The sequence below is a fragment of the Falco biarmicus genome, chromosome 18 (genome assembly GCF_023638135.1).
Source record: "Falco biarmicus isolate bFalBia1 chromosome 18, bFalBia1.pri, whole genome shotgun sequence".
Taxonomy (NCBI): Eukaryota; Metazoa; Chordata; class Aves; order Falconiformes; family Falconidae; genus Falco; species Falco biarmicus.
In genome coordinates, this window is record NC_079305.1 from 552,543 (window position 1) to 573,670 (window position 21,128).

The following is a 21,128-nucleotide window of genomic DNA, read 5'->3' on the forward strand; positions in this document are numbered from 1 at the left end:
AATCAGTGAAAGCAGGACAAAAGAAGGTTGGAGGGTTCTGGTGGGAAGCTGAGCAGCCAAGAAAGGACCAAGCTCCCACATGGATGTACTGAAATCCATTGGGAACAGGTTTATCCTGGCAGCAGCCTTAAGCCTCGTGCTTGTGCCAGTCTAATTCTGCACGAACTTAGCAAAAAGGGGATCAAGTTATCATCCAGGGGCTGTGTTACCTGGATAAAGAAGATTTTGGGTATTTTGGTGAGCACCGGGCACCTCTCTGAGGATAAAGTCTGGAAAATCTGGGTCAGCTTAACTGGTTCCATGTCACAGCCGAATATGACCCCCTCCTCTCCGTGGCTGGAGATGATGCTCACAAAGTACTCTCCATGTTCGCAGCAGCGCTCTGCAACGACACGGCCACACTGATGCCTTTGTGCCTCAGCTCAGCGTGTCCTGGAGGATCCTTGGACCAGGAGGTAGGGAATGGGAGATAGCTGGGCTTGGAGGGGGTTAGGGTCTGGCTGGGGGACGCATACCTTGCTGGTAAAGGTCATTTATCTCCTTGGCTGTCTTGTTGTGCACCAGCTTCACCTTGTAGTTGAGCCGTGAGAGTATCCTGGAAAGCTTCTCCACTTCTCTCTTGGCTCCTTTCCGGGTCCCAAGCACCACATCATGGTCACTGCTGCAGAAATTGCTGTTGACGATGATGAGAGCTCGGCTTTGCCTTGGCTGGGACATACTGGGATGTCCCCTCGGAGGGGTAAGTGGTCTCCAAACCCTGCACCGTGCGGGCAGGGAGCTCTGGCTTGTCTAGTAGTGAGCCCTGATGCTCCTTCAGGAAGTCCAGGAGAGCATATCCTGCTCTGCCGGCTGACTCAGCACCAACGTGGCCAATTGTCAAGGGCAAAGGCAGGAGCGGTGCCCTGTTACCTGCCGAGGCAGCGAGATGGCACCCGGCCATGAGCCGTGGGGTGGGACAGGGACAGGGCTCGTCCCTGGCTTTGGTGGGCACCGCTGGCTGCCAGAGGGCAGGGCTGGCACCATCCAGCCCAGGGCTTACGGTGCTGTGTGAGGAGGGGGGGAAAGGATTGCTTTCTCCGAGGGGATGGTGGTGGCGTTGGAGAGGGATGGGGGGTGGAAATGCCTGCTTGGCAGGCGACACCAAGCAGCCAGGCAATCCCTCCCTGCCTTTCTCACCCTGCCTTTGTTTCCCCAAAAGCCCGGCAATCCCTGCTCCCCATCGCTGACCGCGGGGAGAACAGCCCCATCCAGCCTCCCCGCGAGCTCCCAGCCGGGCTTCTCAGGCAGTGCTGCTTGTGCCTCCCCTGCCTGCTCCCGGCGAGCAGGAGCCACTTGCCAGCCGGTTTTATTCATTGGGTTACCCCTTTGTGGCATTTCTGTGGTTATTCCTCCCCAGAACAGTCTTGTGCTGGTGCAGGATACGTCCCCAGCAACATGCTCACAAGGACGGGTCTCAGCTACGTCCCTGCACTCCTTCCCTTCCTCAACTTGCCAACCTGGTGTCGAAAATCTGCCCGCGGGAGCCACCCGAACCCCCGCCCTGCTGATCCCACATCACAAGGTGCAAATCACAAGATGGTTATTATTATTTTATTTATTTCTGATCTCACGTGCTTCCTTTCCCCTTTGGAGAGGACTTTGATCGTGTTCCCAAGCTTTTCCCAGCAGACTTGTTTTGATTGCAGAAGGAGCGGGTGTTTGCAGCGTCGCCCGTCTCTGGGCGATGCTGGGGGTAGAGCAGCACCGAAACGCCATTGGTGCCGCGGGGCTGGGGGCTGCATCGCCATCCTGCTGCTCTGCTGCAGCAAGGCATGACGTGGAAAGCGTCATAGGGCAAGCGAGTGCTCTGTTAGAGAGCTTTAAAATTAAAGGGCTTAAATCCCTTCATGCCTGGCCTTGGCATGCGAGAAGGACCTGCTTGCTCCACTGCCCCGTGGAGGCGGGAGCTGGCTCCTTCCCAAAGGACCGTGTCTGTGAGCCTCCGCCAGGCGCCTTCGTTAAAACAGCGATGGGGCTTAGGCTGGCCTGATCTCCCCTTGCTGAAATGCAGCCAGTGCCCGTCCAGCGGCTGGCAGGGCTTTGCCAAACCCGCCTGGTGCTGCCTGGGCAAGCCGGGGCACAGCAACGTCACGGGGTGGTGCTGCTGCCTCTGCCACCCTGGTGCTGCCACGTCCCACAGGAGCTTCAGCTGTCCTGGGGCGCTTCATCAGCCCCGTGAAGCTTTATCAGCCCCACCTGGCATGAAAGCTGCCACCTGGAAGGGGGAAAGCATCCCCGGTGGGGGCTCGCTCCTGATGGGTCTGGGGTTGCCGCTGGAGGCTGATGCTCTTCCAGTGGTTCATGCGGCTCTCAGACACTGGTGGGGCTGAAGCAGCCGTGGGTGTTGCTGGTGGAAGCTGTTGGGTCTTGCCTTCTGGTGCAGCCCGTCTTTTTGGGTTGCCTCGCCTTCCCTCCTGGCCACTGCTGCACATGGCAGCTCTGGGAGACCCTCCCCCCTATGCTGGGAGAAGGGGGTTTGCCCCCCGGCGGGTGGTCAGGGATCAGGGCTGGCTTTTACTCACTGGTGGTGGATGCAGTGGGGGGGGAGGTGAACCCCAGGTGGGTGAGTGCGAGGCAAGCTGGCTGGAAACGGGAACAGCATCTTCCTGGGCTGGAATCCTTTGGCTTTGTGTTAGAGAAGGATGTGCTGTGGGTGATCGACAGCTGAAAATAAGGTGCTTGGGGGGGGAAACAGAGGTCCTGGCCGGTGGGACAAACAGGCATTAGTCCTCCTTCTTGGCGTTGGTGGCCTGCGTGCGCTTTTTCAGGCGTGCCAGGTCAATGTACAGGTTGCGCTTGAGGATGGCGCTGGCACAGATGAGGGCTCCTTGCAGGGCTCCCACGAAGCCGCCCAGGCACAAATCCTGCCCTGGAGAAGACAGCAGGAGGCAGTGATGGCAGTGGCCGTGGTCTCCCGTGAGCAGCTGATGCTCTCCATCCCCAAGTGACCATCAGTGCTGTTTTGGGCATCCTCATCCCCAGCCACCATCCACCTTCCAGCTGCCCCCACGCCACCCCTGGGGCTTGGTTTGAACCCACAGACCCCTCCCTATTTGACACCTTCCTTCTCCCCAGCAGGGAAAAGGCCTCACCCTGCTCTAAATACCCGGCTAAATAATCAGCGTTGGCTGGGGAGACAGCGGCCGGCGGCTGGAGGAGGCACAGCCCTTTCCTCCTCCCGCTGGAACCGTGCAAGTCCACTTTGACGTGCTCCAGTGGCCCTTGCGTCACCCCATGGCACAGCAGCGGTTTGTCCCCTTATTTCATTGCAGGACTGAAGGTTTCCTCCCCCCATATCCTGCTGCCCCAGTGGTGGCCTGGTGTGAGGACGTGGTGTCTGGCTGGTGGCCGTGGTACCTGTCAGGTAGAGGTTGGGGACGGCCGTCTGTGCCCTGATGGCGGCGATGGCCTCAGCCTGCAGGCGGGCGATGCTGTGTTCAGAGCCGTAGAATTCCCCCTTGGGGCTGGCGATGTAGTGCTGGTTGGTGAGGGGCGTCCCACCGGCGATGTACTCGATCTGCAGGGGACAACGCGGTCTGGAGGGGCTCAGCATGATGGTGCGGGGCATCTCGTGCTCCAGAAAGCTTTTTGTGGGGTAGGGGCTGGGAGGGTTTTCCTTGCAGCCCCTTGCGTGGTGGTTCTGGCCAGGTTTGGCCCCAGGGTGGTCTAGGGGAGGTGGTGGTGGTCAGGAGGCAGCGGTGATGGGCTGGCGCCATGCTGCCCAGCTGGACCTGATGTCCAGACCCAGCTCCGACAACTGCAGGATGGGGCTGGGTGGAGACAACCCCAGAGAGGAGCTGGAGGAACCGTGAACCCCGGGACTCCTCACCCTGTCCTCGACACGAGGGTAGAGCTTGAAGACAGTCTGCATGATGGCATCCACAAAGGTCTTCTTCAAATCCTCGTAATCATCGCCCCGCTTATTGACCTGCTTGTCCTTCCACTCCTCGAACCACTCGTATTTGGCGAAGGTCACGATGGCCAGCGTGGATTTACCTGCAGCAGGACAAGGCTGGGGCCGCTGTCCCTCTGCCAGCCCTTATGCCACCGCGTCGCTGCCACAAACCCAGCCCTCCCCAGGCAAACACCTGGCACACCCCCAGGTCCTTGTGATCGATATCCTTCGGCCCATCAGCCTGACGACCACTTTCCACGAGCAACCCGCCCAGCAGCTTTAGCCGTAGCTGTTTTAGGAGAAACCCCTCGCTCGCAGTCACCGAACGAACCGAACCCCAGCAAGAAGAGCTTTGGAGCCACTCGTGTTTGCGGCTGGGCTCCAGCCTTTACCTGGGTGCCTCATCTCCCAGGTGGGGTCCTTGGCTGATGGGCAGGTGACAAACAGAAGAGGGATGTTCTTGGCAGCTTCTTCTCTGGAAGAAGCCAAGTAGCGATTCATTCTGTGGAGAGATGCGAGGGTCCGAGGTGGGTTTCAGTGCAAACTTGCCCCCGAATGCTCCTTAGGGCCAAATCCCCACGCAGCCCGGATCTGCCAAGAGCACTTTTCGAGTCACCACCCAGGAATTTCATGTCCTTACGCTTAATAAAGCGTGTCTAAGGCGAAGCCAAACCTACATTTCATCCAGGTCGTTTCCTGGGTACATGTAGTAGTTGGTGGGCTCCAGCCCCAGCTCATCCCTCGAGCCGTTAAGACCCACGAAGACTGTGAAGCCCCCTTCGCCGTGTGTCACCATACGAAGCTGGGACTGGATCTCTGCGATGTGGAGGGAAGAAGGGTAAAATCAGTATTTTCTGGCATCCTCAGCTACAGAGAAGTGGTTCCTCCTAGGAGCAGCCTCACTTCTATCTGCGTTGCTCCCATGTTGACTTATAAAACCGATTGATCTGGAAAGACCTTGTGTGTGCTCAAGGGGTGGGACGGCAGCTCTAAGGCAGGCAGGGAACGCTTCAGTGCTTGGGCTTGAGCTTTTCCTGGGTTTAGTGACTTTCCTGGATTTAAATCTCTACTCTGCAGACATTGAAGTCAGACCAGGACCATGTTGTTGCCTGGAAAGCTCCCTCCCACCCGTGCCCCCCTGCCTCCCACCCGTGCCCCCCTCCCCCCCACCCGTGCCCCTTCCAAAGCAGCAGGAAGATTTTGTGGCAGCGCTAAACCCAACTTTAAGCGGCCATTTCACCAACTTTGACAGGTTTTGGGGCACTACACTGTGGGTTTTAGGGAAACCAAGCAGCAAGCCCAGGCTTTCCTAACTCTGGCCAGTTTTGGTAAATTAATTTAGGCTTGATTAAAAGCCCTGCAAGGAAACGTATGGCCAAGGATGGCATTTCGAATGCTGTGACATAAAAACGCTAAGAAATAATTATAAAGCTGCTTTCGGAGGTGGCTCGGAGGGGGATTAAGGCTGTAACCCCAATGAAACCCAGCACTGTGGTTTTACCAGGCAAAGCCTGCGCCTCTGCTGGCAGGAGCCGTTCGTAGGTGTTGAAGATCCCGGCATCCGAGATGATAACGGGAGCAAAGATGTTCACCAGATCTTGGCCCTTCTTGACGCTGACGCCTGGATGGGAAGGGCGAGGAGGGGAGGGATGGCTCTGGTTGAACGCAGCGCCACGGCAGGGAGCAGCCACGTGTGCCGCGTCCCGTGCCGGCACTCACCGCAAGCTTTGCCCTGGGAGTCCAGCAGGATCCTCTGCACCGGCGCCTTTCCCAGCACGTTGCCTCCAGCTTTCCGGATAACGGCAATGGTGTGGAAGGCGATTTCCCCGGCCCCCCCTTTGGGGTACCACGCGCCATTGAGGAAGTGGTTCACCAGGATGCTGTGCATGGAGAAGCTGGCCTTGGAGGGGAGCACACCTGCAAAAAGGGGCAGCGCGAGACAAGTTTGTGCCAAATCGTGGTTTTGTGGCTTATCCTAATGTTTCTTAGGATGAGGAACGCCCCATCCTCGGCTGGATGTGATGGACGTGAGGAAGGACGGATCTGGGTGAGAAACGATGGTTCATGGGTACCTGGAGGAGCAAGGGGGGTGGGTGGCCTCGTGGCTCCTTTGCAACTCAGGCTGCACCCACCGAACTGGCTGAGTCACTGAGGGCCACGGGCAAACCCCCGGGGAAGGTGGGAGGAGGGGAAGGGGAAGGGTGAAAGGGTTGTGGCGAGGCCAGGGCGGTGGGTGTCAGCATGAGGTTAAGAGTGGGTGGATGTTCCCTTGCATAAGAGGAGTGACGCAGCCACGCCGTGAAACCAAAGGATGCAGAGGGAAAGAGATGAAGGTGAGCAACGGGAACGTGGGGACAACCAGCTGCTGGCTTGGGGACAAGGATGGTGGCAGAGCATCCATGCACTCAGCACCCCTCACCCACACACGGCAACAGCCATCACCCTTACAAAAGCAAAGAAAAAAGGGGTTTCTTGCATATTTCTTTTTTCTAAAGGGTTTAAATTCACCCCCATGGCGCCCTGGAGCCTCCTGGCCACCTACCGTAGGTGGGGAAGATGTAGCTGAAGACAGCCCTGAGCTCACGGTTGGCGGTGAGACCATCCACCACGTCCCTCACGCTGCGGGACGCCAGCTGGCAGAAGGGGCTGAGCCACGGCAGCAGCCCCGAGCGGCACAGCAGCGCGGCCAGCATCCATGGAACCATCTTCAAGACACCCAGCAGCGCAGTGCCTCGGCTGGCGCTCTGCAGGAGAGGAGGCTGGTGCTGAGCATCCGCCGCTGGGGGGGCTGCGGGCAGCCCCAGGGTGGGCTCCAAAGATGCTCAGAAGCAGCTTTTCCCCTTAAATCCACTGCTGGGCTGGTGGGGAGGCAGCAGCATCTCTGAAGCGCTGCAGCCCAGGGAGCAGCAGGCGCAGACAGTGCTCGCTCCCCCAAAAAGCTCCCCTGCGGTCGAGGTATCGGAGCATAATTAGTGTTAATTCAGCACTATTTTGATAATGATTGCAATCACCCTACTGGCTGGGAGGTCCCGGAGCATCATCCCACAGCACCCAGGGGGGTTGTCGGGGCTCATGGGGGTCCCAGCACATCCCGTGGGGCCACAAGCATCCTTGGGGAGCAGGGTTAAAGCTCCAGGTGTGATGCTGGGGGGTTGAGGCAGAAAAAGGAGATTTGTTTAATGTGTTTCCCAGAACTTTGGGGGCCGAGTGGGGGTGGGTTGTGCAACGCTGTTATTCTCTGCAATTGCCCAATATCTGGGTGTTGCCGGGGGGGGGGGCGGGAGCGGAATTTTCCTTCTTTGCATGACCCCGAAGAGAGGGACCAGAGCCAAAAAAATCTCCCCATCCCACCCCCATAGCGAAGCCAAAACCCCCTCTACCTTCACCAGCCGCTGGAACTCATCGATAGCGGCCGCCTCCCCAGGAAACTGCTCCTTCAAGCCTTTGAAATATTCCTCCTTCCCTGCGTAGATGCGGTATGTCCTGCCACCGCTGGGCTCCCCCAGAACCACGGCGTCGTAGACGGCTGGCAGCGGAGCCCACTCCAGCTGCCCCTCCGTCAGCTGCTCCACCAGGAAGCGGACGGTGGAGCCCTCCTCCATCTGCCCCACGTAGTGGATACCTAGAAGACATATTTTTGGTTTGTTTGGGGGGTTTTTTTTCCATTTTTTTCTACCTCATCACACTCCTGGGAGGCACAGGACTCTCTTTTATTCCTCCAGCCCCACCCCAGTGGCTCTGTACGAAAGGGAGAGGGAAAAGCTGGGAAACACCCGCTCCAGGTCAAAGGGAAAACTGAGCACCCACTGTCATGTTTTTAAGCAGCTTTTATAAATTCTGTTACATGCTGATAATTTTCCTTTCTAAATTGTTGTAAATAATTAATCCTGTGTGGTTCGAGGGCTGGATGGGGCTGGACTTTGTCTTGCTGGAAGGCGTTTGCCAGGTGGGATGTGCCCTGAGGTGATGGCTCCGCACGGGGAATTCTGTGGGGGAATTCTGCGGGGGCTGAGCTGGGCGTGGGGAAGGGTCCCAGGTGCCGGTTACAGCCGGGGGGGGGGGGGTGACCAGCCGCACCCCACCCTCCAGCGGGAGGGTTTTGGGATGAGGGAGGGCGCGCGCTCCCGCATCGCTCGTGTGGATAAAAGCACTTGTGTAACCCAGGGTGGGTGCTGGGGGCACCCAGCCTGGGTCCCCATGAGTGTCCCTCACCCACCCTGCAGCTGAGCCACCCCACCCCCACCTTGAGCCAGGGGTGAATGTGGGACCCCAAATGCCGCAGGGAACGTACCGGTGTCAAACTCGAAGCCCTTCTCGCTGAAGGTGTGGCAGCAGCCCCCCAGCTTGCCGTGCTGCTCCAGCACCAGCACCCGCTTGCCCACTTTCGCCAGCAGCGCGGCAGCTGCCAGGCCCCCGATGCCACTGCCCACCACGATGGCATCGAGCCCCTCGGGGACTTTATCTGCTGAGAAAACTGGGGGGGCGGGGGGGGGGGAGGGGTGCAGCATCCTCAGCGGTGGGATGTGGCACCCCCCTGCAGGTGTGTGTGGTACCCGGCCGGTGACCCCCAAAACTTCGCCGGGGGGATGTTGTGCTAGAGGGGTGATGCCACCTCACTGGGTGATGCCACGCTGGGGGTACATGTCACTTTGGGGGGGTCATGCTGCCCCAGTGGGTGATGCTGGCAGGGGGGCGTGATGGCACCCTGAGGGGCAATGCTGGCTGGGGGAGGCAGTGATAGCACCCTGGGGGGCAACACCAGCCTGGGGAGTGATGCTGGCCGGGTGGGCAGCGATGGCACCCTGAGGAGTGATGAAACCCTGGGGGATGATGCCGGCTCGGGGGTGGTGAGGGCACCCTGGGAGGCGATACCAGCCGGGGGAGTGGCGGCACCCTGTGGGGGTCATGTCACCCCGGGACTAATGCTATATGAGGGCAAGGGGGGGTGACAGCACCCCAGGGGGCAATGCCATCCTGGGGGGGGTGATGTCACCCCGGGGGGTGATGCTGGCCGGGGGCGATGCCGGCCGGGGGGGTGCGGGCACCCGGGGGGCTTGAGGGCATCCAAGGGGCGATGCCAGCCAGGGGGGTGAGGGCACCCCGGGGGGGCTTGAGGGCACCCGGGGGGCGGGGCTGCCGGGGGGGTGAGGGCACCTGAGGGCGATGCCGGTCCCCGGTCCCGCGGGGGCGCGCACAGCCCCGTACCTGGCTTGAGCACGGTCCTGCGCGCAGCCTTGTCGGTGACGAGCGGGGCGGGGGGGCGGCGGGTGTCGGCGGCGAAGGGGCTGGGGCCGCTGCCCGCGCCCCACAGGAACAGCCCGAGCAGCAGCAGCAGCAGGAGAGCGAGGAAGAGCAGCGCGTACGGCCACATGCTGCCCGCGTCTGGCGCCGCGGCCCGCGGCCGCCCCGCCCCCCGGGCAGCCCCGCCCCCGGGCAGCCCCACCCCCCTGACAGCCCCGCCCCCCTGACAGCCCCGCCCCCCCGGGCAGCCCCGCCCCCCGAGCAGCCCCGCCTCCCGGGCAGCCCCGCCTCCCGGGCAGCTCCGCCCCCTCGAACAGCCCCGCCCTGGGCCCGCCTCTCCGGCCCGGCCCCGGCCCCGCACCCCCCCCTCCGGCAGCGGGGGGCACCGGGCACTGGGCGGCGGTATCGGGCACTTGGGGTTAGCAACGGGGGCTGGTCCCGTGAGCTGGGAGCCGGCATTGGGAGGTGACACTGGGAGCTGGTACCGGGTAACAGGCACTGGGAGCCGGCACTGGGAGGCGGTATCGGGCACTAGGGGCTGGCACTGGACACCGGGAGCTGGGCCCATGAACTGGGAGCCGGTACTGGGAGATGACACTGAGAGCTGGGAGCTGGTACCGAATACTGGGAGCCGGTAATGGGCACTGGGAGGCAGTACTGGGAGATGACACTGGGAGCTGGTACTGGGCACCAGGCACTGGGAGGCGGTATCGGGGACTGGGTGCTAGCACGGGGGACTGGGGGCTGCCACTGGGAGCTGGTCCCATGCACTGGGAGCTGCCACTGGGAGGTGACGCTGGGAGCTGGCACTGGGAGCTGGTATCAGCCACTGGGAGGTGACACTGGGAGCACCAGGAGTTGATGGTGGGCACTGGGAGCTGTTACTGAGCACTGGGAGCCAGCAGCTTTCCTTGGGCCCCAGCACCGAGGGCTGGTAGCGGTCCCCGGCCCCGCACCGGACCCCCGGCCCCGGCGGGCGCGTTACCCCCGGCCTGACCCTCCCACACCGCCGTCGGCCCCGCGCGGTGCATGCCGGGCGCTGCAGGCCGTGCCGCGGCGCACTCGCGCTCCCGGCATGCAGCGCGGCCGCGCCTGCGCACTGCGCGACGGCGGGGCGGGGCGCGGGGTAGGCCTCGCCGCTTCCGGTAGGCGCGGAGTCAGGGGGCGGCGAGGGCCGGGGGGCGTCAGCGCACAGGGCTGGCCGCGGGTGGAGCCAGCCGGTGCTTGCGGGCAGCCGGGTCCCAGGAGAGGCCTCGGGCCTGCGGGGGGCCGGGGGACCCGTGAGCCCCGGGGGGGCCGCCCGGCCCCGCCGCCTGAGGCTCCGCAGCGGCTCCCGTCGAGCGGGCAGGCCGCCTTCTTCCCCGCAGGGCATGAGCGGCGGCGGCGGCTCGGCGCGGCCTGAGGAGCGGCGGCGTTTCCCCCCGCCCGGCAAGTCCCTCCCCGTGCGTGTCAGGCCTGAGTCCGGCCCTCGCGGTGCCTGGGCGGGGGGGCCGCCGGGACCCGGCCTGGGCAGCGCCCCCGGTGTCAGACGGCGCCTCCCCGCCGTCAGCGCGGCGGTTTCCATTTGTGCCCATAAAGATCTTTCCGCTACCTGAGCTGGTCACGCAATAAAAACGAGCCCAGAGGGGCCTGCGTGCCCACCCTGCCCCGGTGCGGGAGCGGGGCCCTGAGGGAGGAGCCCGGGGTCTGGGGGAGCGGTTGGGTTTGTGGGTCTGTGCTGGTGGCTGACGGCTGCATCTCTTTTCCCCACTTAGATCTCGGCTTTGAGAGAAAATGGTCTGCTGCAGGCCCTGGTGCAGGGCGCGGGGCAGCCCGCAGGCACCGGTAAGCATCTCCTGCGCTCCTGCTGTATCGATCCCGCCACCTCCTGGCGGGTGCATCGCCCGGGGAGCTTGACAAGAGCCCAAGGGAAGCAGCGCGGGTCTCACAGGCAAAGCCTTTGCTTCACTTTGTCCCAAACCTGCCGAGGAGAAACCTGGCAGCGTCCTCAGAGAAGGGTTGATCCTGCCCCAAGATGTCCTGAGCAGTGCTGGGGAAAGGGAGCGAGCCCCCCGCCCCGGGTCTCCCAGCCAGCTCTAATCTCCGGCGTGCCTTTCCTCCGGCAGAGATCAGCGAGGAGCTGCGGCGAGCGCGGCAGGAATGGGAGGCTGTGGAAGAGAGCCAGTCAGGTACGGCTGGTGCTGGGGATAAGGGGGTTGTTGCAAAGGTGGATGGAAAAGGTCTGTGCAGGGGAAGGGACCTGAGTCCCAGAGAGCAAGAGTGGGTGGGTGTGCAGCTGGGGGGTGTTATTTGGGGTGGGAGAGAGCTGAGGAAAGGGCCAAGCGTCTGGAAGGAGAGGGAGGGGGCAGGAGACTTGCTGTCTTCCCCCAGTTCCCCACGTCTTCTCCCTCCTACCGTGCCAAAAGTTGGGAACAAGTTCCCCCCACCGGAGCGCCGCTCTGGCATGAAGCAAGAGCTTGTTCTGGTGCCGGAAAGCTGGAGCAGAGGGGCAGGGCTCGCGCTGGGGGGGCTAACCCTGTTCTCTGCCTCCCTGCAGGGCTGGGAGGAACGTTGGCCAGTGCCGCACCCCTGATCTCCTTCAACGAAGCGCTGCAGTACTTCCAGACAGCTGACCTCTCCGAGTGCAGGGTACGGGCAGGGCCCCGCGCTCTCGCCCTCTCTCGGGGGTAGTTTTAGTAAGTAGGAGAGGAGCGTGGCGGGGAACTTCCCCTCTTTCCATTCTGCCTTTCCTCAGCTTGGCGCTTTGCATGGTCGCGTCCCTCCCTGCTCACCTGCTGGTTTTTCTCCTGCTCAATTCCCCAGGGGACCGGTCCTCATCATTGTGTGTTTTCTCCTCCACAGAAGAAGGTCCGGGTGACGGCACGCAGGCAAGGCCTGGCTGCTCTGGTTCGCTTCCTCTTCGGCCCTCCCCGACTCCAGCCGCAGCTGCAGGGAGAGCGGGAGCTGGCTCTGGCCATGGCACAGTGTGAGTGTCCCTCCTGCCCCAGCACGGGCCACTGGCCCAACCGGCATCGCCTTTATCATGAGAGCTTCATGGGAAGGAACTCGAGGGGGGCTCAGGGGTGTAGGGGCTCTCTGCCCACTGATCCCACGGCAACTGCTTGTCCCAAAGGACGCGTTCTCCATCTCCTCTGCTCCCCTGCTGCGGGCATACTCGCTTCTGGGGAAACGATGGAGCTCCTGACCCCTTTCCATCGTGACACAGTAGCAGCCGTTCCATGCGTACACCTTGGCACAGCACCAGGCAGGTGCTCCATGGCTCTGCAGCCCTTCTCGCTCCTCGTTGCCTGACCAAAGCGAACGAGATGTGAATCCTTGCGGTACCTTGGCATGGTCCACATTGTTCCTGTCTGTCCTGTGGTGGATCTCACATGCTGAGCACGTGGAAACTCCTTGCCTGTGGCTTACTGTTGGTCGTGGTTCCCTGGGCAGCACTGCTTCGGCTGGCAAAACTTACCACAATGCCGAAATTACTCCTTACCCCTGTGCTCATACAATACATGGTCGTATTATTGATGTTTTTGCACCTCTAATATATTTTCCTCTCCTTCCCTTCTGCCCTGGAGCCGGATAAACACATCAGGGATGTTCTCCTTGTCACTGTAAGCTGTTCTCAGCTGCAGGTTTTAGTTTCTAGCCAGGCTCTGGCTTTACCCTGCAGCTGGTGGTGGTTTCTTTCCCCACCACATCTCTGTGCCGCTGCTGGAGGGCAGCAGGGCAGGGATGTTGAGGGGTGTTTTCTCTCTGCCAGGTGGTTTGGATGATAACGAGAGAGTGCACATGAGGATCCTGCAGACCATTTACAAGAAGCTAACCCGCTCCAGGCTGGGCTGCCCGCGCTATGGGGCACACTGGGAAGAGCTCGGCTTTCAAGGTAGGGCAGAGGGAGAGACCCCTGGAGCAAACCTTTGCCAGGAGAGATTGTGCTGGTACCGTTCATTCCTCTGGAGGTGGGAGCCAGAGGCAGCGTAAGGGGTTTGGTTCTTATTCTCCCTTCATGCAGCCACTGTCCCTGCTGCCTTTTCATAGAATTCTTGAGGCTGGAAAAAGACCTTTAAGACCATTGAGTCCACCTGTTAACCCAGTACTACCAAAGGCACCACTAAACCATGTCCCCAAGTGCCACGTCTACACAGCTTTTAAATCCCTCCAGGACTGGTGACTCCACCACCTCCCTGGGCAGCCTCTTCCAGTGCTTGACAACCCTTTTGGTGAAGAAATTTTTTCTAGTCTCCAACCTAAATCTCCCCTGGTGCAACTTGAGGCCATTTCCTCTCATCATATTCCAGTTCCCTCAGTCACTCCTCATAAAAATCGTAGTTATTTAAGTTGGAAAGGACCTAAGACTTGTTCCCTAGACCCTTTGCCAGCTTCGCTGCCCTTCTTTGGCCACACTCCAGCACCTCAGTGTGGTTTTGTTGGGGTTTTTTTGTAATGAGGGGCCCAAAACTGAACACAGCATTCAAGGCACAGCCTCAGATCAACACTGCTGCCCAGCTTGCTGTCACCTTGCAAGTGCACAGAGGGTGTGATCGATCCCCCTCACCCGGATCTCAATCCCCTCACCTGGATTGTCGATAAAAGACATTAAACAGAACTGGCCCCAGGGCTGACCCTGCTTTCGTAGCAGATCTGTTGCTGCCCCAGCCAGCTGTCACAACCAGTACAACATCTGGACTGACTGGCCAGATAACACCAAGACCGGCTGCCAGGGTTGCCTGTGTCCAGCTGGCAGGGGCTTAAGTAGCTGGCATAACCACTTTGCCTGGGTCATTGATGCTTTTCATTAGCAGGCGATCTCTGCGGCTAATGAGCCATCTCTGGAGGACTGGTTTATTAGTGCGGCGCAGGTCAGGGCTCTGTCACTAAGGTTGTGGCACAGGTTGCTTTCAGCCTCACCTGTGTAAGAAAAACAACGTGATTAAAGCTGTCACGTGCAGCCTCGCAGGAGTTTTCGGGTTGGTTGACTTGGGAGTTAAATAGGGCAGGTTTTAATGAAGCCTAAAACCCTCAACAGGAGGGGGACAGCTCCTGCTCCTCTGTCCTGTCGCGTATACAACCGATCTTAAGTGTTACTTTACCAGCCAAACACCCTGGGGTGGGTAGAGCTTAAAGCTACTAATTCCCAGAGAAGGTATGGGAACGGGTGCGTGGGCGGGAGGGCAAGGACGTGTTACTGCCCACATGAAAGCGGCAACAGCACCTGTTCTGCTCTGCTTAGGGAAATTCCTGGAAAGCCTTCCCTCGGGATATGATTCCTGAAGGGAATCACTGGGGTTCCATTGCTTTTGGAACACAGTGCCAGGGTATAAACAGCCTGTGGAAGCGTGGAGGTGAGCAGCAGGTGACTGGGCTGTCCTGCCCTTCCAGGTGCAGATCCTGGGACCGACCTGCGAGGGACAGGGATGCTGGGCTTGATGCAGATGCTGTACTTAGTCATGGACTCTCAGACGCTGCCTCTGGCCCGAGAGATTTTCAAGCTATCTCAGCACGAAACCCAGGCACGTCCTTCTGCCTTCTACGCTTGCTCCCTGCTGTGGTATTTACCTGTTAATTTCTAATGCTCAGGGAAAGGGAAGCACAAAAACCTCGCCTTCAGAGTAAGGGCTTGGTGGGGATTTTTGCTGCTTAATCCCCCTCGTGCTGGTAAGTGGAGGAAGGTGGTCCCCAAAGAGCTGAGGAGGTCCCAGCAGAGGCTCGAGCCAAGCTCCAGGTGTTGGCTTTATGCTGGGAATGAGATTTAGCATCCTGGTGGAGGTCAGAGATTTGCTCCTGGCATCCTGACTTGGAGCTGAACTTGTGCAGGTTAAAAGGGCCGGAGAAGTGGGCAGAGAGCAGTGTGGCGTGGAAATGGGAGTGAGTGGAGCCTGCCTCCTTAAACTTGGCATTTTAGTCTCGGATGTGGTTGAGTTTAAGCATGGATATGAGCTTGGCTTGACCCACAGCATCCATTCAAACCCGTGTCTGTAGTATTAATATCCTGCTACATGGATCTGTTGCCTGCAGCCGCAGTCCCACAGGTTTGGGGGCACATGGGTGCGGTATAAAAGGGCTGGGGGTGTTGCCTGGGCACCTCCATGTGCCAGAAGAAGGGCTTTTACCAGTTGAGCTCCAATAACATTGGTTCTCTTGCAGAATTTCCCCTTCTGCATCATGTCTGTGAACATTACCCGCATCATCATCCAGGCCCTGAGGGAGGAACGTCTCTCCAGGTGAGGTCCGGAGCTCTGCAGCCGGGCTGGGTGGTGGGGCTGGGGTCTCAAACAGCACCCGCTGCTGGTTCCCATTGAGTGGGGTCCCTCCCTGGCAGCTCCCCCAGCTGCCGGGGCAGCGACTGCGTCAGCTCAGCCCCTCTCCGCCTGTTCCAGGGAGTGCAACCGCAGGCAGCAAGTCATCGCCGTGCTGAACGACATGTACACGGCGGCCTTTCTGCAGCTCTACCACGTCTGGAAGTGGCAGCACAAGACTGTTGCTGACTCTGGCTTTCTCCTAAAGGGTTTGTTCCCCTCCTTTCCCAGCTGAGGCAAATAACCCAGGGCCCAGAGGACAAACCCAGTGTGTTCACGGCACGTTAGTGTCCTGCCAAGCCCAACCCCAGGGGTGTTGCACACAGAAAGCTCCAACCATTCATCGTTTAATCCTCACACTGAGATTTTCAACAATCCTTAACTATCAGAGTGCCTGCGGGGTGTTTCCCCTCCATTTGGCCTCTCAAATCTTAAAGCTGAGCGCCCATGGAAGCACCCACCGTGTTCAGAGGGCTGTTGTGTCATGGTGGCTTGAGGTGGGTGACAAGTGGGGACATGTCTTGCTCCCCAGGCTCACTCGTGTCGCATGCTGCGGTTGCGTAAGCCCTGTTTGTAGCACAGGGAGCGAGCGGAGTCGCGACTGTTCTTTTCACAGGGCGCACTAAATTAAGCAGCGGGGTTATTTACTCCAGAGGAGACTGATGTCAGCAGAGCCGCTCGGATGCGCTGTGCTAATGGCTCCTTCTTAAAACAGGGTCCAGCTGTCACTGTTGGGTTCATGCTTCCCCCCACTCTCCCCGGGCTTTCCGTCCCGGGGGGGAGCTCGGGGAGCTCGGGTGGATGCCGAGCTCAGCTGGGGGTTTGGTGAGGAGCTTTTTGTGCTCCCTCATCCTGAGCAAAACATAGTTGTGCCCTTCCCCCGGGGGCATACGTTGGGGAAACCAGAAATGATACATGGGTCAAAACCTTACCCCGGGAGCGTGCTGCGTCCCTGACACCGTCCAGGCTTTGTCCTCATGCTTTTTTCCTCTGACCTCCCCAGAGCTGGAATTATCCACCAAAAAGAAACCGAAGCAGCTCCTAAAGTCCCTGGAGGCCTACGTGAACAAAAGCCCCGCAGCAGATGGCCTTCAGGAACTGTCCCCTGCTTCTACCTCTGGCAATGGCAGCCGGGCTGGCGAGGAGATTAACTTCACAGGCGTTTGCGACCTGCAGGTTGAGCTGGAAGGAGAAGCCAGGCTGATCTGAAACGGAGGGAGATGCTGCAGGGAACCCCGCTCACGGCTCAGCTCTTGGAGGGTGCCCGGCTGCTGTCACCTCTGGTCAGGGGGCTCAGGAAGGGCCACGTAGGTCGAGAGTGATGAGAGGTGGCCGCTGCCCTGAGGAGCATGGTGAGAGCAGGGTCTGGGCCAAAGTGAGGGCAGTCAGGAGCTGGGACATCACGGAGAGTAGATTTTTGCCCTAAACCCCCAAAAAGGGTGGCCTGGTCCTTCCCCATCTCGCCCCTCAAGCATCCCAGCTGCAGTGTCAGCGTTGCTCAGTGCTGTGGGAGCGAACCGCAAGATTTGATCCTTTCCAGGCAGGAACCTCCCAAAGCAAAGGGGGAAAACGTGGCAGAACAGGTGGATTTTATGGGCCACCAGCCGGGGAGCTGGGATTGTCTGTCTCAAATCCATGCTCCTGTCTGTCTTTACCCCCAGCAGGGAAGTTAGTGATGCTCCAGGCAGAGCTGGAGCATGGTGACAGGGCTCCTGAATCAAATCACAGCTCTGACAGCACCTAGGAGGGTTTAAACCCCCCCACGTCAGGCCGTGGCATCTTAATTACACGTTGACAGTGGGGTAGGAGCACGAGCACGGCCCCATTGCTGGGGCAGGGGGGCCAGCTTGTGCCCCAGGGCTTGGGGTGTCCCAGTGAACTTCCCCGAGGTGTTACTGTGTGCATCAGCACTTAAATAAGTTCTTAAAAGTAGGGGAGAAAGTGCTTTTCTTGGTGTAAAATAAGACTTTTGGACTTGGATTTGCTTCTGGTCTCTGCAGCTGGGTGAGGGGAGAGAGTTTCTGCTGGGGGGAGGCTGCTCCCGGGAGCAGGGAAGGGCAAAACAGGGTCAGTCGGGCACCCAGGAGCTGAATTCAGGGCTCAGCCGTGGGAAAACCACTCCGGAGGAGAGGAACCAGCGTCGGATTCTGTCCTGCCGCGAGGTGCTGCCGAGGCGGGGAAGAAGAAAATCCTTCTCAGCCTCCGCGTCTGCGAGGGCAGCTGCTTGGTGTCCAGAAAACCTTGTGAAGAGGAGACAGACAGGACTTTTGCCCGCAGGTTCCCGGAGGCTGCGGTGCTGTTTCCCAACATGCTCCCTCCCTTCCCAGCTCCCTGTGCCCCCCTTCCCCCTTCACAAAATCCACATCCCAGCCCCAGGTGAGGCTCAGGGACAGGCTGGGAGCAGTGACAGCTGCTCCGTGCCTCACGTCAGCAGGTGCTTAGAAACGCTCCGAAAGCATCAGCGGAGCATCAGCGTCGTGGCCCTCCAAAGGGTGGGGGAAAAGCCCCCAAGAAACAAATGTGGAGGTAAAGTGTGTTTAAGCATGAGAAGTGAGGAGCTGGCAGCGAGTGGTGTGTCACCCGTCACCCCCCGACAGCCTCCTGGTGCTGTTACCCCTCCGGGAAGGTGCTCGGAGGTGGGGCTGGGAAATGCTTCCAACTGGAAACAACAACAAAAAAAAAAAAAAAAAAAAAAAAAGGCAAAAAGAAGCCCGGTGCCACTTTTTTTCTGTCTTAATCCTGAATTCCTGCGTATATCGTTTGGAGGGGTGGGAGGAGGGTGGGATGGGGGCAGCTGGGCTGGGGTGAGTGGAAGAAAAACACCTTGGGGGTGGTTTTGGGGGGCTGAGGGGAGCGGGGGGGGGGGGGGGGGGCGGAGTGTGGCCTTGGGCCCCCAGGGGTGAAGAGAGCTGCTGGCTCGTTCCCACTGCCGGGTGCTGGGGCTGGAGGGGGCGCTGGGGCAGGGGTTTGGGTACCAGGGGAGGACACAGGTGCTGGGGGGTGGGTACCGGGGGGATGTGGGTGCCGGAGGGAGCTGCAGGTACCAGCGGGGATGTGGGTGCTGGGGAGCTGCGTGTGGGGGTGCAGTTACCAGGGGGGATGTAGGTACCGGGGCGGGGACGGGGGATTGTGTGCGGGTGCTGGGGGGATGCGGGGGCTGGGGGCAGCGGGAGCTGAGGAACGAGCCCGGCCCCGCCAGCGGCCGCGTGTCCCCCCGGTTCCGCCCCGGGGGCGGGGGCGGCGGCTCAGCTCCCCCCCGCGCCCGCTAAAAACCCCGCGGAGGCGGCGCTCGGCAGCGCAGAGCCCGGCGGCACCTGCGGCGGCACCCGACGGGGCGAGGTAGGGGCAGGCGGGGCGGGGGCGGGCAGGGGGCGGCAGAGGTACAGGCAGCACCGGGGGGGCGGGCAGGGCAGGCACAGGTAGGGCTGCAGGTACAAGCAGCACAGCACAGGGGTGCCGGCAGCGGTGGGAGCGGCAGGCAGGGCAGGCAGGGCAGGCAGCGGTGGGAGCGGCAGGCAGGGCAGGCAGCCCCGCAGGCAGCGGTGGGAGCGGCAGGCAGGGCAGGCAGCCCCGCAGGCAGCGGTGGGAGCGGCAGGCAGGGCAGGCAGCCCCGCAGGCAGCGGTGGGAGCGGCAGGCAGGGCAGGCAGCCCCGCAGGCAGGGGTGGGAGCAGCAGGCAGCCCCGCAGGCAGCCCCGCAGGCAGCGGTGGGAGCAGCAGGCAGGGCAGGCAGCCCCGCAGGCAGCGGTGGGAGCAGCAGGCAGGGCAGGCAGCGGTGGGAGCGGCAGGCAGGGCAGGCAGCCCCGCAGGCAGGGGTGGGAGCAGCAGGCAGCCCCGCAGGCAGCCCCGCAGGCAGCCCCGCAGGCAGGGGTGGGAGCAGCAGGCAGCCCCGCAGGCAGCCCCGCAGGCAGCGGTGGGAGCAGCAGGCAGGGCAGGCAGCGGTGGGAGCGGCAGGCAGGGCAGGCAGCCCCGCAGGCAGCGGTGGGAGCAGCAGGCAGCCCCGCAGGCAGGGGTGGGAGCGGCAGGCAGCCCCGCAGGCAGCCCCGCAGGCAGCGGTGGGAGCAGCAGGCAGGGCAGGCAGCCCCGCAGGCCGGGGTGGGAGCAGCAGGCAGCCCCGCAGGCAGCATGGCAAGTGATACCGGCATCCCCTGTCACCCCACCGCCTCATTCACGCGCACCCCGGGGCACCGCTGAGCACCACCAGCCGGACCCTGCAGCCGGTGGGACCATGGGGGGCCCCGAGGGCAGCTATTCGGTGCAGGCTACCGCCGCCATCGCCGCCACAATCACCTTCCTGGTGCTCTTCACCATCACGGGCAACGTGCTGGTGATCATGGCAGTGCTGAGCAGCCGCTTGCTGCGGGCGCCCCAGAACCTCTTCTTGGTGTCGCTGGCGGCCGCCGACATCTTGGTGGCCACCCTCATCATCCCCTTCTCCTTGGCCAACGAGCTCCTGGGCTACTGGTACTTCGAGAAGACGTGGTGCGAGATCTACCTGGCACTGGACGTGCTCTTCTGTACCTCGTCCATCGTCCATCTCTGCGCCATCAGCCTGGACCGTTACTGGTCAGTCAGCCGTGCCATCGAGTACAATGCCAAGCGCACGCCGCGACGCATCAAGTGCAGCATCCTCATCGTCTGGACCATCGCCGCCATCATCTCCCTCCCACCCTTGGTCTACAAGGGGGAGAAGAAGGCTGCAGCGGGGGGGCGACCGCAGTGCAAGCTCAACGAGGAGGCCTGGTACGTCCTCTCCTCCAGCGTCGGCTCCTTCTTCGCCCCATGCCTCATCATGATCCTTGTCTACCTGCGCATCTACCTGATCGCCAAGCGCCGCCACCGCTCCCACCCCAGCAGCACCAAACCAGCAGGATCAGTGCCACCGAGCGTCACCCTCCCAGCCGGTGCAGACCCCCCGGGGACCTGCCCGCCGGCGGACAGGACCTCACTGCTGAGCCCTGAGGAGCCCCTGGCCTCCTCTAGCCCCGGGGCAGGGACATCCCCACAGCCCGGAGGACGCCCAAGGGACACCATGGCCACCGGGACAGGGCAGGTGGTGTTGGCACATCGGCCGCCGGCGTTGAACCCTTGGAGGAGGAAGACTCAGGTCAACCGGGAGAAACGTTTCACCTTCGTCTTGGCCGTGGTCATCGGCGTCTTCGTCCTCTGCTGGTTCCCCTTCTTCTTCCTCTACAGCCTGGGCGCGCTCTGCCCCCAGCACTGCAAGGTCCCCGACAGCGTCTTCCAGTTCTTCTTCTGGATCGGCTACTGCAACAGCTCCCTCAACCCCGTCATCTACACCGTCTTCAACCAGGACTTCCGCAAAGCTTTCCGCCGCCTGCTCTGCCGCTGCCGAGCCCCGACACCCTGGTGAGGGGCTCCGGCTGCCCCCTCCCTCCTCCTCCTCCTCCTGGTCGCACTGGCCGCCCAGAGCACCCCTTGGGGTGGGGGTGGGGTTGAAGCCCTCAAAGTGATGATGGGTCCCTGTCCCCAGCCAGCTGCTGGCGCCTGCCTGCTTGCCGCCTTCTCTGTCACCAGATTTCCCTGGGGTGGGGGCACAGGCCACTGCGCCACCACCCCTGTCCCCAAGCCCAGTGGCATCCTGGCAGGGCCCCCACCCCAAGGCGCTGCCGCAGCCTTTTAACAATAAAAGATATTTTGTAATAAG

At 61.3% G+C, this 21,128-nt stretch overlaps 4 protein-coding genes and 1 long non-coding RNA gene across 6 annotated transcripts; 3 read left to right on the forward strand and 2 right to left on the reverse strand.

The window, feature by feature from the left end:
- Positions 1-110: 110 nt before the first annotated feature.
- Positions 111-717, reverse strand: LOC130160432 (caspase-8-like). The gene is made up of 2 exons (XM_056362864.1): positions 516-717; positions 111-382 (listed from the first exon to the last, which is right to left on the reverse strand). Exons 1-2 carry the CDS (start codon positions 715-717, stop codon positions 111-113), a joined length of 474 nt encoding a protein of 157 aa, XP_056218839.1.
- LOC130160434 (uncharacterized) lies at positions 321-1,527 on the forward strand. Its single transcript, XR_008825992.1, has 3 exons — positions 321-455; positions 565-739; positions 1,397-1,527. It is a non-coding gene; the product is annotated as an uncharacterized LOC130160434 (long non-coding RNA).
- Positions 1,528-1,585: 58 nt separating this feature from the next.
- On the reverse strand, positions 1,586-9,340 carry RETSAT (retinol saturase). The gene is made up of 11 exons (XM_056362835.1): positions 9,140-9,340; positions 8,226-8,408; positions 7,315-7,556; positions 6,477-6,678; positions 5,654-5,851; positions 5,436-5,555; positions 4,612-4,750; positions 4,327-4,436; positions 3,869-4,035; positions 3,397-3,556; positions 1,586-2,908 (listed from the first exon to the last, which is right to left on the reverse strand). Exons 1-11 carry the CDS (start codon positions 9,303-9,305, stop codon positions 2,763-2,765), a joined length of 1,833 nt encoding a protein of 610 aa, XP_056218810.1. The 5' UTR covers positions 9,306-9,340; the 3' UTR covers positions 1,586-2,762.
- A 174-nt stretch (positions 9,341-9,514) lies between these two features.
- On the forward strand, positions 9,515-17,807 carry ELMOD3 (ELMO domain containing 3). 2 transcript variants are annotated; one of them, XM_056362852.1, is made up of 11 exons: positions 9,515-9,809; positions 10,524-10,617; positions 10,930-10,999; positions 11,281-11,343; positions 11,712-11,803; positions 12,017-12,140; positions 12,927-13,049; positions 14,546-14,676; positions 15,311-15,387; positions 15,544-15,671; positions 16,466-17,807. In XM_056362852.1, exons 1-11 carry the CDS (start codon positions 9,742-9,744, stop codon positions 16,669-16,671), a joined length of 1,176 nt encoding a protein of 391 aa, XP_056218827.1. In that variant the 5' UTR covers positions 9,515-9,741; the 3' UTR covers positions 16,672-17,807. The 2 variants fall into 2 exon arrangements, with proteins under 2 accessions (XP_056218827.1, XP_056218826.1); XM_056362851.1 differs by having other exon boundaries at positions 9,645-9,663.
- A 1,710-nt stretch (positions 17,808-19,517) lies between these two features.
- On the forward strand, positions 19,518-21,086 carry ADRA2B (adrenoceptor alpha 2B). The gene has a single exon (XM_056362850.1). It carries the CDS (start codon positions 19,689-19,691, stop codon positions 20,832-20,834), a length of 1,146 nt encoding a protein of 381 aa, XP_056218825.1. The 5' UTR covers positions 19,518-19,688; the 3' UTR covers positions 20,835-21,086.
- Positions 21,087-21,128: the final 42 nt, after the last annotated feature.